General features: G+C 53.0%; 2 protein-coding genes across 2 annotated transcripts; one reads left to right on the top strand and one right to left on the bottom strand.

The window, feature by feature from the left end:
* Window positions 1-644: 644 nt before the first annotated feature.
* On the bottom strand, window positions 645-3,154 carry LOC112876906 (transcription factor RF2b-like). The gene is made up of 4 exons (XM_025941087.1): window positions 2,330-3,154; window positions 2,041-2,173; window positions 1,851-1,935; window positions 645-1,098 (listed from the first exon to the last, which is right to left on the bottom strand). The coding sequence occupies exons 1-4, from the start codon at window positions 3,061-3,063 to the stop codon at window positions 893-895; spliced, it is 1,158 nt and encodes a 385-aa protein (XP_025796872.1). The 5' UTR covers window positions 3,064-3,154; the 3' UTR covers window positions 645-892.
* Window positions 3,155-10,051: 6,897 nt separating this feature from the next.
* Window positions 10,052-14,946, top strand: LOC112876931 (NAC domain-containing protein 105-like). Its single transcript, XM_025941110.1, has 4 exons — window positions 10,052-10,182; window positions 13,043-13,245; window positions 13,347-13,627; window positions 14,173-14,946. The coding sequence occupies exons 2-4, from the start codon at window positions 13,083-13,085 to the stop codon at window positions 14,761-14,763; spliced, it is 1,035 nt and encodes a 344-aa protein (XP_025796895.1). The 5' UTR covers window positions 10,052-10,182; window positions 13,043-13,082; the 3' UTR covers window positions 14,764-14,946.
* Window positions 14,947-16,204: the final 1,258 nt, after the last annotated feature.

The following is a 16,204-nucleotide window of genomic DNA, read 5'->3' as shown; positions in this document are numbered from 1 at the left end:
TGGATATCTGCTAACGGGTTTGAAAAAATAATATCTGCATCTGCAAACCCGTCAAACCCGATTTAGCGGCTGACATGTGGGTCATAAACCGACTTAATTGAGGGTTTATGTTAACGTGTGATGTATCATGTATTCATGTACGAGATTAGTTTATTTATATGCTCAGATTTATTTGTTTTCTTAAATAAATGGTGTTTATTTGTTGTTAAAATGTAATGTGCCCTTGATTTTCTAAAGATTGCGGGTACATGGGTGTACCTGCGGCTATGCGGATATCCGCGGATAGTGGTTACGGACGTCGTTTCATGCCCGTGGTGGGTTGCGGGCGCGAATTTTAGTACGCAGGTACGGGTTTACAAAGTTAGTATTCGCGCGGATTTTACCCGTTGCCATCTATACGAGCAACCAAATTGAACTTTCTGCACCAAATTTGACCATAAAGAATTTACCGAGCAAGTTGGGCTAGGCCAGCTATCCAAGCCCAGGGCCCGCTTACATCTGAATCAACAACGCCGCACAGCAGTCTACCAATGAGGCCACGAGCCCACGAAGCAGCAGACTTCGCGAGTTTTAAGAAAATGGTCGGATTTCTACAGTGCAACAGGTGAGTAGTAATTCTCAAACGAATTCAGAAGCGAAGCTGCTACAAAAGAATTTCAATTCATTACAGTAACTCCAACGACAATCATGGTTCTGAAAGAACGAAAACATTCAGAAACGTACGGGGTCCTTGCCCTGACAAACACAGTATAAACTAGCACTAGTATGACGAGATCACTTTTCCAAACAAATGGTTAGGACTTAGGAATCGTAAATTTCGTATCACCTAAGGTACTAAACATTTTTCCCGTAGAGCTCAGCGCATGTAGACGCATGTCCCTCTGAATCGTCTTCACTTCGGGTCATGGTTCCTCGGCGCGCCGTTCTGCTCGCGCTGCTCCAGCTGGTAGAACGGGATCTGCTCGCCCTGCTGCTTGGGCAGCTCCACCATCTGGCTCTGGCAACGGAGCTGCATCTGCTGATGGGGCATGTTGCCGGACGAGCTCGTGTCCCCGAGCTTCAGGCGCTGGACTTCAGTCGACAGCGCCTCGTTCAGCGCTGTTCATTCAGTTAGAAACAGAAATGGTCGTCAGCACACTTCTTCAGGAAAAGGAGGTGTTTAAATGTAGTACATGATGCACATGTGTTACTGCTATGCTACATAGTTGGCATACATGTGCTAGTTGATTGATGCTCCTGCAACTGTGGGCTTCTCTATTACTAACAAAGCGAGATTAAGAAAGCATAAACAAGCATTGCCGTTGACAGTCTTACAAGATAATCGCAGCACTTGTGTGTTATCTAAAGACGGCCGGCCTCTTGGGACAGGGGTAGTGCCCACCAGCACCGCGACACGAACAAGGCAACGCGGTGTCGGTTTGCATCAACAGACACTTGGGTGTTTTGATTGATACGAGAATCCAAAACGGGGCGACGTCGCCAATGCCTGACGAAGTCGCCGCGCCACTTGATCATTTTTCTTCAGGTACGTTCTGATTGTTTCATACGACATGCTGGCGACTAACAGCGTCAGAGAACGACGGTGGTTGGATTAAAAGAAAAAAAAAACTAGCCAAATTCTGTAAGGGGAACTGGTGGCGTATCGGCACAACATGACAACGACTAACTGCCAATGCGCGGGCGCCAAATGCCAATGCGGCGATCACGTCCAGCACTACGACCGTGTGTGAGCATATTGGGAATTCAGAACAGGCAGCAAGCGGACACTGAACTGTAAGTCTGAACATGTAGTTAACTCTGAATTCCGTTCGACAGTTACTATTATCAAAGAGGGCGGAATCATTTCTCACCGTCGCGCAGCTGCGCCTGCTGCTCCATGGCCTGCAGCCGGAACTTGAGCTCGTTGTTCTGGGTGGCGAGCCCCGCCGAGTCCCGCTGCCCACGAAGACAACGGAGTTGAGACGACAAGCTCCAAAGGCTTTTTTTTTTTGTTTTTAGCCGAGCAAGAACGCTGTCTGAAAATGCGGTGGGTGCTCGTACCTGCAGTAGAGTGAGCTGCGCGGACAGGGTCGTGGCCTCCGTCTGCAGGATCTGCACCTTCTGCTCCAGCTCCGCGATGTACCGCATCCGCCGCTCCTTGGACCGCGCCGCCGACTGCCTGTTGGCGAGCACCCTGCAGCGCGCGCGCGCAAGAACGATGATTTTGACAGAGTTACATTGTGATCAACTTATTTTGCATTTGTGGTAAGAGTATATGGAAGGATCCGGCGGTAATGTGAGGATCAGGGCTTTTATGGTAGGATAGGAATTTGATCGGAACGGAGCCTACCTCTTGACGCGCTTGGGGTCGGCGAGCGCCATCTCGGCGAGCTTCTCGTCGGCCATAATCCGCTTCATCTCGGCGGGGGTGAACTCGCCGCCGCCGAACTCGAGGCTGAACCTGCCGGGCTCCCCATTGGCGGAGAAGCTGAGCTTCCCCATGAGGCTGTCCATGGACAGGCTCCTCGCGTGCCGTGCCGGCGGCGGCGGCGCAGGCTCGCCGGCGGCATTCCTCTTCTTCCTGCCGGCGTCGCCCCAGAGGAGGAACTGGCTGTCGCCGCCGCCGTAGTCCTCGGACTCGTTCTCGCTGCTTTCGGCGCCGTTGGTGCGCATGCCGCTGCTCCCACGGCTGTCCCCGTCGGAGTTGTTGAGCCCGTCCATGCCCTCCATGCTCATGTACGCATTGAACAGGTCGTCGCCCGCGGCGCCGCCGGGGAGGCTGCCCCAGCCGCCGGCCTCCGCCTTGGGCGTCGGCGACGGCGGCGGCAGCGGCTGGAAGTAGCCGAACGCGACGTCGCTGCGGGACCGGCGGTGCGCCCTGCGCGGCGGCAGGCCGCCCTGCGCCTGCGCCTGCGCCGCGGAGCCGTCGTCCGCGCACGCGCCGGCGTGGTGCAGGGAGTGGGAGCCGGGCGCGGAGGGGGGCGGCGTCGGCGGCAGCCCCGGCCGCTGCTTCTGGTGCGGCGGAGGCATGGACGCCTGGACGTGGTGGTGGTGCGCCAACCCGTTCCCGTTCGCGGTGTTCATGCCGTGGCGGCCGCCGCCGACCCGACCGTGCGGCGAGCGAGCGAGCGAGCTCGTGCGGATGCGGTTGCGTGGCGGTGGTGCCCGATCGGGGTTTGTGTCGCGCGGTGCTTCTACGCGGTTTGAAGGGTGGTATTTAATTGCTGGCCGCCGAACGCTGGAGGGGAAGAGAGAGACGGAGCCTTTTGGCAGCGTGGCGTGGGGTTGAGGCCCCATGCCTTTCCGGGAATCCGCAGGGCGCCGGCAGCCGCAGCATCATCTTCGGTCTGCTCGCCCGGGGAGGAAACGTGCCGCTTGACAGGGTCGCACGGCCATCATCAGAGGATGTTCATTAGTGCTTCATTGCGTCTAACAAACAGAGCTGCCATCTCAGGGACCCCAGAAGAACACCCGAGCTGATTGTACACTGTACAGCACACTGCACACGGTAATGCAGGACTGTAGCGATCCTGCACAGGGAAGCCCACGGTGACATGTCAGAGAGATCAGCCATGTTTGTCATCATTGCAGTGCTACTGTGTGCGTCAGGTATATTTTGCAACGGCGCGCCGGAGTCGTTGACTGGGATAGCACACTGTTGAGCAGTGGGCATCTCTGACGAGCCTTGCTTCTTAATCTCTGAAGCGCCGGTGGGATCTGATCGACCACTTGGCCATTAACATGCGGAGTCAAGCTAGCTTTCAACCACCAGTGCTCCCGTCGGGGGCAGGGACGACTAGATCAGTCTCGCGTAAGCTGTTCAATGTCCATGCTCCTTTCCCCTGTGTTACAAAGTGCTCCTCGGCGACTGAAAATTGCTTTCGTCGGAGTCAGTTACAGTTTTCACCGCCACCGGTGAGGTTCAGGGTTTCGGCAACCCCAGAGGAGATCCCACATTGGAGCTGCTCTTAGCAATCAGAACTTCTACAAGTATTGTTAGGCATGTTACTTTGGTCCAATCAATTACACAAAACGGATTGCATCATGTTGTTATTGGGCCGTGCTTCCTCGGCGCTCTTCGAGTCTCTTGAGCGACAGGTCACGTGCCGTCGGTGGTGCTCTAAGCTTCTAACGCTCCAGTATTAGTTTGTTTCTTTTCTTTCTTTTAACAAGGAGTATTGGGTTATTAGCACGCCGCTAAAATACAGGCATCCGGCATCCGACGGCTTTGACAAAAAGGAGCCCGGCTTCAAAAGCTAGGCCAAACAGCAGGCAGCTAGCAACGAGAATCTGTACCCAGAATGCCTCCTTGCTCCGGCAGTTTGGCCGCCATTCCGGCATTCACACCGTGCTTGTTCGGAGGAATGAGAATGAGAACATACCCCTACCGTGCAAGCCACATGCAGCTGATCAGAAGCCGGGAACGAAACGACGCAGGATTCTGTGTATGGCAGGTACAGCGTACAGTACTTCCATCGTTGGAAAAGGCACGGCCACCGGGAGAAAGGGAGCCTTTGGCCTTTGGGAAACCGTGTGGAGCCCATGAACAATGATGCTGTGGCTAGCTTATAAAACCCTAAACGGAGCTTAATTCTTGGCACGTACTTACACAGAGCGGTGCAAGGCGGCATCGTGACGACGCTGGTCGCTGGGACAGAGGAAGAAGCCTGCGCGGAGGTAAATCTCCGCGGCACGATCCGAAAAGTCTCCTGACGTGACGGCGATGGATACCGGCGCAGGACGCGCCGGCCGGGGCCGATGCGGACCGGGACAAACCGAGGCCCCTGCACATGCTGCCGTGCCCGGAGCGTCGTCCGCCCAGCTGGATCGACGGTCCCTTCGCCACGGACACCGGGTCGGCGTGACGCGCCCTCGCCTCCGCCCCGCGAATGGTGGAGCGACCGATGCTGCCCAGGTCGATCCCGAGCGAGCGAGCGCAGGGGCGCGACAGCGACGCGCGCGGTCGGACTCGCCGCCACAAATCAAGGCGGGCTCGCGCCAGATGACCAGACCGAGCCGGTGCGCGTCGTCCCCGCTGCGAGCTGAGCTCCCGCCATATGTTCGGCCGAGGGGGCCGCCGGCGCGCACGGAGTCACGTGGCGTTCGGCGCGCGAGCGCCTCGAGTCCCCGCCGGCCCGGTCGGCCGGCCGTCGAGCCCGCCCCGTCGTCCCCCCCTCACATGGAGGACGGCGACCCGGCGGTACGGCCGTACGGGGCGGGGGGGCACGGACGTGGCCCGTGACGGGGACCTGGTGGCTGGATCGATCTCGGCGCCGGTCTCCTGGCGCTTGCTCGCCGCGGACGGGACGGAGCGCGGCGGTCGGTGGCCGTGGGCGCCCGGCGGGTCGACAGGTTCGCTGTTGGTCGTTTAGGGGAACCGCATGGCGTAGCGCGCTGCCGTGGCAGCGTCGCGGCGGCGACTCTGTCTGGGTGATGCGCCTGCGTGTCGGCCGAAAGGATCGGTGTCATTCATCGTGGCAAAACGCGTGGGGTTTTTATTTCGGCGGAACGAAAAGGTGGGCGCGGTTCACGGGCTGTGTTCCCGGCCCGGAACGAACGGTGAGCCTCGTGGGCCTTTTCGTGATTTGAGAGAGAAATAAACTTTCGGTCCACAGGCCCAAGGATGCCGAAGCAAAGCTCATTATGGACCACATGGAGGAAGACGCCAAACCTTTTCTTAATTTTGATGGCCCATCAGCCCATGAACTTTAACCCTTTTTCTTTCTCTGTTGTACATGTACTCGTGCTGCATCTGGCTCCTGGCTTCCTGAGCACTCGACTCAGGTAGAGGGAGAGCGGCGAAAAGGGCAGCACGGATTGCGCATCTCGAATAATTGCCGGGCGGAGGAGTCGCGGGGAAGAAAGCAGAGCGTGCGTGCGTGCGATCACCGGCGAGAATGCTCTTCACCACCAACGATTATTGCCATGCGAACGATCCCAGTCGCAGCAGTGGTGGCAACAGGCAAGCCATAGAATCCCTGCCGTCAAAAGGTGAACAATCGAGTCGGTCTGGCAGTGTAAATGGCCACACACGCTACCGCGTATCGGGCCGCACGCGGGGCTCAAATCATATCTCCGGCCGCCTACGCGAGGCACGATCGCTGGACGGCCGGCGGCGATCGTGTGCTCGTGCCAAAGCTCCCTTCGTCTCCGAAGGCAGCGGATCAAGGAGGCCCGTGGCGTCGGTAGATGGAAGTACGTGATCATGGCCGCGGATGGATGGATGGCCACCCTTGCCGATCGAGCTATCATTTGGCAAGTTATTAGTCCAGGAACGCATCGATGCACGGGTACGGCGTGCACGCACACCGATCGAGCACGGGGGATCGGAGGCTGCGAGAGCCGCATGATTCCGGGTGCTGGCACCGGCAGGGATCGATCGATCGGCTGATGAGGCCGTCGACGACAGCAGGTCGTGCGCGCAGCGCGCGCGGCGAGGAGCAATGATGATCGCTCGCCGGCCGGCGGGCCGGAGAAGATCGGCGCGGCGTCGCCACCGTGCACGCACGGAACAGGGAGGGAAAGGAAGAAGGAACCCTGCTGCAGGGCTGCGTGCTCTGAGGCTCACATGGTAGCTAGTACAAGAGTGCGCGACAAGCCGCTTATACAATCATGGTACGCTATCCGGGCGCCCTGCCTGCTCCTGCTATACTTCCTGTGCCACCTGTACACGCACGCGTTCCCGTGCCTTTTTGTTCGACGGCCAACGTGGTGTGCCGTCCGGCCGTCTCCTCCTACCAAGCTACTAGCTATCCATGGCCGAAATTGAGTGTACCAGCTAGTGACGAAACGATCGATGCGATGTAGCTAGATCTCTTGCACTGGACCACCCCTAGCCGGCCTGACAGTCGCCTTCTCGCTCAATCGATCGCCTCTGATGTGCCTACGGCAAGGAGTAGCTAGCAATGGATCAGGATCAACAATAGACCACGAGCTCGAACGAGGAGTGTCACCAACGTAACTGACGAAGCAACAACAACAATCTCATGGCGCTCCACCTTGGGATGCCCTGTCATGCTTGTAGTATCAACCAAGCACGGAATCTTGCGCTAGCTGCCGATCGATCGACGATCGGCATGCTAAAGCTTGCAACTTTTTGTTCCGGGAAAAGGTGAAAGCGCCCCGTTACTCCTGCCATGGGTGCTCCATATGGCGCGCGCACATACAGCACAGGGCTGCAGCCTGCAGGCTCTCCGGCGTGCGGTTCGTAGCCTTTTTGCCGCTTACGCCAAGGATCTTCTTCCTTGTGCCGGCAGCGGCAAGCTCGCCACGCGCCCGTACCTTTCTGCACCGGACAACACAAAGGGGACGGGATCGGAGCTGAAAGGGCCATCCATTTCCGGGGAATAATGATCGAGGGAAAAGGATCGAGCCATAAGTAGGTGAACTTGCTTGCTTGCCGTAGTTAATCTGGTTGGAGATACGCCAACGTTTGTGTCCCGCGGGCACAAAGCTAAGTAACCGCCGGTGCTGGGGCGGCGCGCCGGCGCATTAGCCAAGCAACCAGGCCGGGCGGCCGCCCAGTGCGCCGCCGGTCGACCGGGAACGGTGGACGGCGTGGTGGGCGTGCGCGCGGGGCCTACGTGCGCCGGCCGGGCGCCCGGAGCGATGCCGCGCGCGCCTGGCTCTAGAACCCGCGCGAGCTGCCGACCGGAGCGGGGATGCGCACGGGCCCGGCGAGAGCGCCGTGCGTCGACGTCCGCCGCCCCACTTGGGATATATCGGCATGCTGATTGCAGCTAGCCAGCATCACCGTACCCATCGATGCATGTACTCATAGACACCATCGTTGCGACCACGAGCCCACGATCGACGACGTAAAGTGTCGATGATGTTTTCCATCGGCAAACTGATAGACCCCGTGCATGGCAATGACATGCAGTGTGTGGCATGAAACACGCTGAAATGGGGAGAGCACTAAGAAGGCCACGCCATTACACGCAGAGATTCAGCTCAGACCTTTCGTGCAGTCACCTCACCGGCGGCCATCGCATCATCGAATTATACTGACAAGACGCCACGTAGTAGTGGGCTTCATTCAGGACCTGGACGTGGCTGGATCAATTCAGGGTATGCCCGATTGGCTATATGGAAGCTGGACCCCAATTACTCATTCTAATTGAGTACTACAAAGCATTTGACTTGTGGTGCTCAGCTCGATCGATCACTACCGTGAGTTCATGACAGTACATGATGTTCCAAGATCAGAGATGGATCCGGGAGTAGTGGACCCTGGAAGCACAACGGCTGAAATTAAACTGGTTCAGTTATAAAGACATAGACATACTCCAAGCTCAGTTGCTTAACTGAATATAAAAGCTCAGCCACCATATACACATATCTGTAATTTGATGCCTAGAGTCTCCTTTTGATTTCATTATCTAAAAAAAGGAGGATACTACTCTGTTGCTCGTCAGGCTTCCGTGCGGTGAAAACTATTGCAGTCTGCCGAGTGTTCAAATGGCACATGCTGTTCAGCGCTCAGGCACGCTGAAGTACAGACCTGACACTGCATCCTCATCATTAAGCTAGCGAGCCGTGTCGCCTGGATAAGAAAAGCGATCAAAGGGTAATTAGTGTCGCCGCTCCAGTGCGTGTGTGTGTCCGGGTCCGCGCGCGTAAAGCAGTAGGCCTCGGGATCAGTGCGCGTGAAATTGTCTGGAGGATGCACGATCATTAGCAGAAGCAGCAGCAGCTGGAGACTGGCCGATCGAGAGCAAGCTTCCCCTTTTGACCTCCCCGATCGAGAGCTAGCAGACTAGCAGTCGTTGTGAGCAGAAAAAGACCACAAGAAGCGAGGCACGCCAGGCGAATAGTCGTGCACTGCTGAGTCGTCGCCGTCTGGTGTGTTGAGAGTGCTGGTGACATATACACCTTTCATCTGTTTGCATGACATTTCCATTTCCAGCCCATATTAATTGATTCTATCAGGAACAGATAAGATTCTACCAGGAACAGAAAAGATATTCTACATGTCTGGAGACAAAGAAAAAAAGATCTACAATGCAGGCAAGTCTCCGCTGCACACAAGTACAGTTTGCAAATCAAATCAATTCAGGCGTTCGTTAGGATCCAATTTTTTGGGGAAAGTTGGTGTTGTGTTGCACAAGAATTTGACCAGTAATGTATTGTTTCTAGCAATCATCTTTAATCATGTCATACTATTCCATGTGCATTATTTCCTCCATCCCGTAGCTTTTTGTTCCTTTACATGTTCATTATACCGGTAGTTATAGTTGGATTCTGGTGTACAAAGCTACCTACTAATGGAGTGGCCATGCAGTAAGTTTCAAAAGCAGCTACAGTGAGATGACTTGAGTGCTTAAGACTGCAACAGTTGTTCTTAAGCCGTCAGTGCTTTTGATCTCATCATGATTGTCCGAAAAGTTTACTCGTATTTTATCAGAGATATACAGCAATGGCAGCACATGGAACTATGCAAGATTAATCCCCTAGCTAGCTTAAGATAGATAATGAGAAAATTGAACATAGAAACGAGAAATTAATTAAGACACACAATATATAGTAACTTAATTCCTCAAGTCCAGTCGCTCTTCATTGCGTTGTAAGAACTTGAGACCTACATGATATGTGCTCCCAAAATTCATTCACTCCCCTGATGATGAATGAATCGGCTAGCACAGTAGCAGCTAGATAGCTGGTGCCCTAAAAAGGTAGCGTTATACCACTTAGTAGAAACCATCCCCGATCCATGAGTTATAGTCGGTCTTCAATATGCAGTGTTGGTAGTTCTCGAAAAAGCATTCTACATATCGATCAGGAGCACGCGGTCCTACAGTTTCGTTCTTCACAACCACTTACAGAATTGGAATAGCAGTGTGTGACTTATCAATGAAGATTGTGGAGTGGAAATATCAATGGAAAGAAGAGGCCTGCCGGGAAGACAATGTGACATCAGCTTGGTGGCCAAAAGGGTCCCCTAGGGCCCAGGGGGCTTCATTCCCCCAACCCACGCGCGAAGGAAAGGGAGACTCCCCACTCTTTTTTAACACCAGCCACCTTTCTCGTCTCCTTTGCTTCTCCTCCTCCACCTTTCTAAAACAGGCTCACAGCCTCACAACACTCCCTCTCCTCTCTCACACACAGAGTGCTCTCCCAGCCTCTCTTCATATGCCCCCAACCTCTGATGAAGAAAAAGTTTAGTCCCTGTGTGTAGAGTAATTGATCATCTGAGGTGACTAGGTGAGTTGAAGATATACTACTACTTGTGGCTGACGATGGATTTGGCGAAGTAGCAGGATCCATATTTTTTGATCTATTCTTGCATTTTCCCCATTTTGAAAGCATCATCCTTGCAATTGTTTTGGGGTTTGCGTGCATCTGTTTGCCATATATCAGAGATTCAGAGTTCTCTCAAAATTTTTTTAAAAAATCTTTCACCAGCCTTTTTTTTTGGCGAGGAATGAAAAATCTTTCACCAGCTATGGATAGGAGATGGCAGTTTTTGTTTGTTGGTTCATTTCCCTCAATCTTTCTGCAGTTTACATGATTGACGAGAACGCTGTACTTAGATTCATCTAGTACTCTTTTTTCCATCTCTTGTTGATTGCATAACGGTTCAATGCATACGTACACAAAGAAGTTTTTTCCAATACCAATTAATCTGATTCCCTTGATGTTTGTGTTAGTATATGTCTACCATCAAGATATCTTCAAAGTTTATTTAGTACAGTTATTTATGATAATTATAGATCCTAAAATACAATGCTTCAAGACATCATTAAGTCCCAAGCACTAATATATATGTTGCTAAAATATTTGTTACGTTTTCTTGCTCGCGTAGACAACTGAAGTCCTATAATTGTTTCTGATCCAAAATCCAAAAGTAATCAAAAGTAATTAAATGATGCCAACTTAAATAATACGTAATAAACTCATATGTGATTGAATCAATCCTATCATGATTCGACCCAAATAAAACTAGACCTATGATACATGTTACTAGTTTGTTACATTTATATGTCCAGTGAGAAAAGTGAGCACTTCTTGCAATCAATTTTTCTTTGTAAATAATGTTCCTATTCTTTATTATTGAGTGATCTTGCACATTCAATACAAATGATGATTTTTACCTTAATAATGGTTAGATATACAGTTTCTAAGCAATGATGAAATATATTTTTCTTCCCTTTCCTTTTGACCCCTTTTTTTGTAACCTTGTTTTACCATTTACAATGGTGGACCAATCAAACTTTGAGTGCATCTAGCTTGAAGCCAACATTGAGGATCGACAAAGTGATGAAACATGTGCTAATGCAAACGTGTAGACCCATTTTCATGTGGCGTAGCCAAACAAGGAGCACCATCATCTTAGAGGGAAAGATGGAATGTCAGCAAGATGGTAGTTGCCATACGCTGCCAATGCCTGGTGCAGGACAATATATTGTTTCTAGACTTGGTGAAACCTCTTGTTCCCACTATCGGGGTACTTTCTAGATCTTTACATCCCCTTCGTCTTTTAACATCTGCCACTGCCTGTGCTTGCTTGCTACTCCGATCCAGATCTATCATGTGTTATCTTGAAGCGTCGACCTTGGCCACTGATGGGATGGGGTGGACATATATGTGTGTGGGACACAAAACTGGCAAATGGAGCCAATGAGAGGTTGTGAGAGTAGGTCAAGAAGGATGGGGGCGACATTGGGAGGTGATGAGCACGCATGGAAGCGGCGGCAATGGTGATATGTCCCGAGGAGGAGAGTGGCAAGGAACCAGGAAGGTAGAGGGAAAAGCGCTTGAAATTGGTGTGGATGCTACTGCTCATATTGATGCTTTTGGTGCCTCTTTTGAATAAAAAAAGGCTTTTGGTGCCAACTAAATCCCCTTGAGAGTTTTCACCTTGGCATGCACATAAGGAGTCCTTATATATCTGTCTTATCTGCCACATACATACAAGATTTGAAGCAGTATGGGCTATGGAATAGACCTGCAACAAGTTTGTTGTGAATCCCGCGAGGGGCCACAAGTTAAAAAGGACCAGAGCTTTGCCATGGAATTCCTAGACAAAGGGACAGATCGGTCAGAGGCCGTGCAAGGAGCCAATCGTTGTGCCCTGGCCTTCTAGCTGTGTAGAGCTAGCCCCTCCAGCCTCCGGTGCAGGCAGCAGGCAGCAGGCAGCAAGCCTGATCATCCAAAAGACATCTTTCCCGTCTGCTGCTCATCTCCATTTACTTTTTTTTTTCCCTCTCTCACTCCCATGCATGCATCCCCACAACAAGCACGCATGCTCTTTGCATGGCGCATTGCTAACGTCATTGGTTTTGCACCAACGTAATCCAACTTCCTTTTTTTGCTGTATACAACTATATATATGCAAATAATTGCAAAATCTTCAACGGCGTACTTAATTTGCTGGTATATACTACATTCCTAGCAAGTCCCTTCTTTTTAAGCTGAACTGTACTTCTTTGCAGAAAGCTTGAAACACCTTGTGTAAACAAGCTAGCAGCCCAACTGACAGATTCAAGACTGAGAGATAGATAACATTGGTTTCTGCTTAAATTTTACTGTACCCTAGTGGCTGGTCCATGTCACTGTGGCAGCTATCATTCCCTGCTGACTGTGCCCAATATGCTCCTGATCGTGACCTCGACACCATCATTCACTGCCTGCAACATTGCTGCGTTTTGGCCCGGCCTGCTGCCCAGGCTTTACCGTACCCTGTACTACTACTAATAATGCCCAGGCTTCACCGTACTGACTGGCCTAGAGACCTACCCCAGCATGGTGCCTGCGTTAAACTTTTCCAAAAGCACTGAAACCCATACATGCCCATCTATCATTCTATCTGCACACATCTTGCATTTGCATACTAGTTCGTTCACAGCCATCCAGTAGTCAAGCTAGCAGTACCGTGTCTCGATCTGTGACTGGTTTCTCAAGACTGCAGCTTAGTACTAAGTCATATAAAAATGCAAGTCTGCAATACATGCATGATGGAGTAGCTCATAGTGTAGCCTTGAAAGATTCGAGCACTTAATTCGTTGTGCCTGATTGGAAAGAGGGAGGTAGATTGATCGAGGTGCTGCTGAATTTGATGCAGGCTGAATTGACGTGCTGCTGGTGATCGAGTAAGCTAGCTTATGGTGATCATGGAGTCATGCGTGCCTCCAGGGTTTAGGTTCCACCCCACCGACGAGGAGCTCGTCGGCTACTACCTCCGGAAGAAAGTGGTCTCGCAGAAGATCGACCTCGACGTCATCCGCGACGTCGACCTGTACCACATCGAGCCATGGGATCTCCAAGGTGCTCATCACTCATTAGCTTATTTGCATCATCTGATCCACTCTGCAATGTGCTCATCGATCGATCTCACTGCTTTCTTATTCCCTGTGTGTGATGCGAAGAGCACTGCAAGATCGGGTACGAGGAGCAGAGCGACTGGTACTTCTTCAGCTACAAGGACCGCAAGTACCCGACGGGGACGCGGACGAACCGGGCGACGCTGACGGGGTTCTGGAAGGCGACGGGGCGGGACAAGGCGGTGCGCGACAGCAAGCACGGCGGCGGGCTCATCGGCATGCGGAAGACGCTCGTGTTCTACACCGGGAGGGCGCCCAACGGCCGGAAGACCGACTGGATCATGCACGAGTACCGGCTCGAGACCGACGAGAACGCCGCGCCTAAGGCAAGACCCTAGCCCTCCGCTCCTGGGATGCTAGCTCCTTAAGCTCCCGTCCCAATCACCGTCTCTCTTTCCATCCGTTCGTTCGGTCATGTCCATGCCTTGCATTCTAGCTAGTCTTCTGCGTGCTCCTGCTGTGGCTTTCCATCGCCGGCCGCCGCCACTGTTCGCCGGCGACGGGAGCAAGAGCCAGGAGGGCTGGCTGGCTACTTGGTACTCTCACTGTCTCACATGGGACGTGCTGTTGGGCTTTCAGGCTATGTTGGGCCGTAGATCGTAACAAGCCCATTTAGCATCATGCTGATTTCTCAGACCTGTTATAAGATTTGGCCCAATCACGAAGAGCGAGCAAAGAATGTTTTCTCAGTAATAACAGGGACAATTGCCGAGGCTAGCATAATAATTTCACAATTCGGACAAAACTATTCGTTTCAAAAATAAAATCTAAATGCAGAGTTCTAATAAATATATAGTTGATGAAAATTGAACTACGATTTTTTGCTAGTCAAATTGCCGCACCAGCTTATTAGCTGCTTCCTTTGATGCAGGAAGAAGGGTGGGTGGTGTGCCGAGCGTTCAAGAAGCGGACCATGCACCCGCCACGGAGCGTTGCTGGAGCATGGGACCCGAGCTACCCCTACTACCCCGACCCCGTCCTCGCCGGCGCGGCGCGCTTCAAGCAAGAGTCCCCCGAGCTGGACGGCGGCGGCGCCGCCTCCGCAGCGAGTGCCCTCCTGCAGTACTCCAGCCGCCTCGCGGAGCTCCCGCAGCTGGAGAGCCCGCCGCTGCCGAACCAGGGCAGCCACCGGGCCTCGGCCGACGGCGAGGGGGATCCCGCGGCGACCACGGACTGGAGGGCGCTCGACAGGTTCGTCGCGTCCCAGCTCATCCCTCCTGACGAGGATCACGGCCACGCCGCCGGGCAGGGCTGCTTGCCGCAGCAGCAGGAGTATTGCGGCAAGCCGCTGGGGGCGGCGCACGCCGGGGACAGTAGTGATCAGGACGCGACGGACATGGTGGCGCTGCTGCTCCTCGACGGCGCCGCCCGGCACGAGGAAGCGGGGCTGCTGGGCTCCGTGGCCGACCCTGCGTGCCTGCACAGGAACGCGGCGAGATTTGGCGGCCATCAGGAACCATAGGTGGCAGCAGTACACTATACATATACATGTATATTGATCATGTAGCTGAACTTGGCATGCGTTGTCGTCTGATCGTTTTCGTTTCGTGCTTGTCTGGGCCTCTGGGGATCACTGGTGAATGGTGATGGCCGTAGCTTCGTCCATCGCCGGCCGTTCCCGTGCCTATATATATGGTAATGCGTATATATGTAAGATACAATATAGTTTTACAAATTGTAATCACGAATATCGCGGGACCATTTTGTCACCCTGTTTTCGTGTGTTTCTTTTTCATTTTGCGTCCATTGCTGTTTGCAGTTTTGCATTATACTACAGTCCATATTAGCCGAGCTGACTGGGCGTGGGCGGCCATGATGGAAAAATTTTCTGAGGGCAATATCCAGCCCCTTGTGTTCTCCCTTCTCAGAATAATAATAATAGGAAGAAGAAGTTAAATTAAATTGGCCATTTTCCTTGAGGAGAAAAATACCGCACCTGACCGGATCATTAACCAGTTGAGTCTTTTCAAGTCCGTTGGGAGGTGATTAAGGGGGAGATCATGGAGAAGTTAAATTAGACGGGCCGTCTAAAGAATTTTATGAGCACAAACTTAACACAAGTAGACTAAGCATCATCACTTTGATCCTAAAGTTGAAGGATGCCAGCAAAATCCGAAAATATATACTGATTTTCCTACTCAATGTTGTGTATAAAATTTTCTTCAAGGATCGAACTTGAGGCTGAATATTCAATAAATGCCATGATGCTTTCATTTTTTCAATGAAACCTGCGCCGGGGGGGGGGGGGGTGGGAGGAGGGATCATGAATCGTGCCTACATGATACAAATAAGAGGAAAAGATGGAATTGCCTTAAATCAGATTTTAAAAAAGTTTATGATAAGATTAGCTGGCTAATTTGATTTTGACTTCAACTTCGTTGTTGTCAACTACTTCTTCTCGAGATGATTGCTGCCTACTTTGGCACCAACCTTAGCTTTGGCTCAATCAATTACTTTATCTTCAGGGCTCGTCATCCACTTTGTCTTCGCCACATCTATTTATCGCGCGCGCGGGTCGCAGGCGCCGCATTGCAGAAGGGGGGGGGGTGCTGCTGGCAAGCTAGGGGAGGGAGGCAGGGAAGTGGGTGGAGTGGCCGCCAGCGAGCTAGGAGAGGGGGAAGGGTGGAGTGGCCGCCGGCGAGGGGTGGAAGGTGGGGGGAGCGGCTAGGGTGGTGGTCGAGGCGGCGGAACTTAGCGTTCGGGGTTCCGGGGCTCCAATGGCCAACGGCCTTAGAGGAGGTCGGTGGTGGCGATGGCCCGACAGTGGTGGCGGATCGGTCGGCGGTGGAGGCAAGGCGGGCTGCGCCGCTGGTCCGGCGAGGCTGGACATCCAGTGGGCGGTGGCCGATGGTGGAGGCGAGGCGGGCCGCGCCACCGGCCGGGCGAGGCCGGACATCCCGTGG

Source organism: Panicum hallii, chromosome 9, assembly GCF_002211085.1.
Source record: "Panicum hallii strain FIL2 chromosome 9, PHallii_v3.1, whole genome shotgun sequence".
Classification (NCBI taxonomy): Eukaryota; Viridiplantae; Streptophyta; class Magnoliopsida; order Poales; family Poaceae; genus Panicum; species Panicum hallii.
The sequence above is the reverse complement of the archived record's forward strand: the minus strand, read 5'-3'. Positions and strand labels throughout refer to the sequence as shown.

What these genes read in the sequence shown, in the direction of transcription:
- LOC112876906 (XM_025941087.1), bottom strand. Translation starts at nt 3,063, where the DNA reads ATGAACACCGCGAACGGGAACGGGTTGGCGCACCACCACCACGTCCAG. An exon ending in GACCCCAAGCGCGTCAAGAG is followed by an intron (nt 2,174 to 2,329) that starts GTAGGCTCCGTT and finishes CGCGCGCTGCAG; the next exon opens with GGTGCTCGCCAACAGGCAGT. An exon ending in CGCAGCTCACTCTACTGCAG is followed by an intron (nt 1,936 to 2,040) that starts GTACGAGCACCC and finishes CTTCGTGGGCAG; the next exon opens with CGGGACTCGGCGGGGCTCGC.
- LOC112876931 (XM_025941110.1), top strand. Translation starts at nt 13,083, where the DNA reads ATGGTGATCATGGAGTCATGCGTGCCTCCAGGGTTTAGGTTCCACCCC. An exon ending in CGAGCCATGGGATCTCCAAG is followed by an intron (nt 13,246 to 13,346) that starts GTGCTCATCACT and finishes TGTGATGCGAAG; the next exon opens with AGCACTGCAAGATCGGGTAC. An exon ending in ACGAGAACGCCGCGCCTAAG is followed by an intron (nt 13,628 to 14,172) that starts GCAAGACCCTAG and finishes CCTTTGATGCAG; the next exon opens with GAAGAAGGGTGGGTGGTGTG.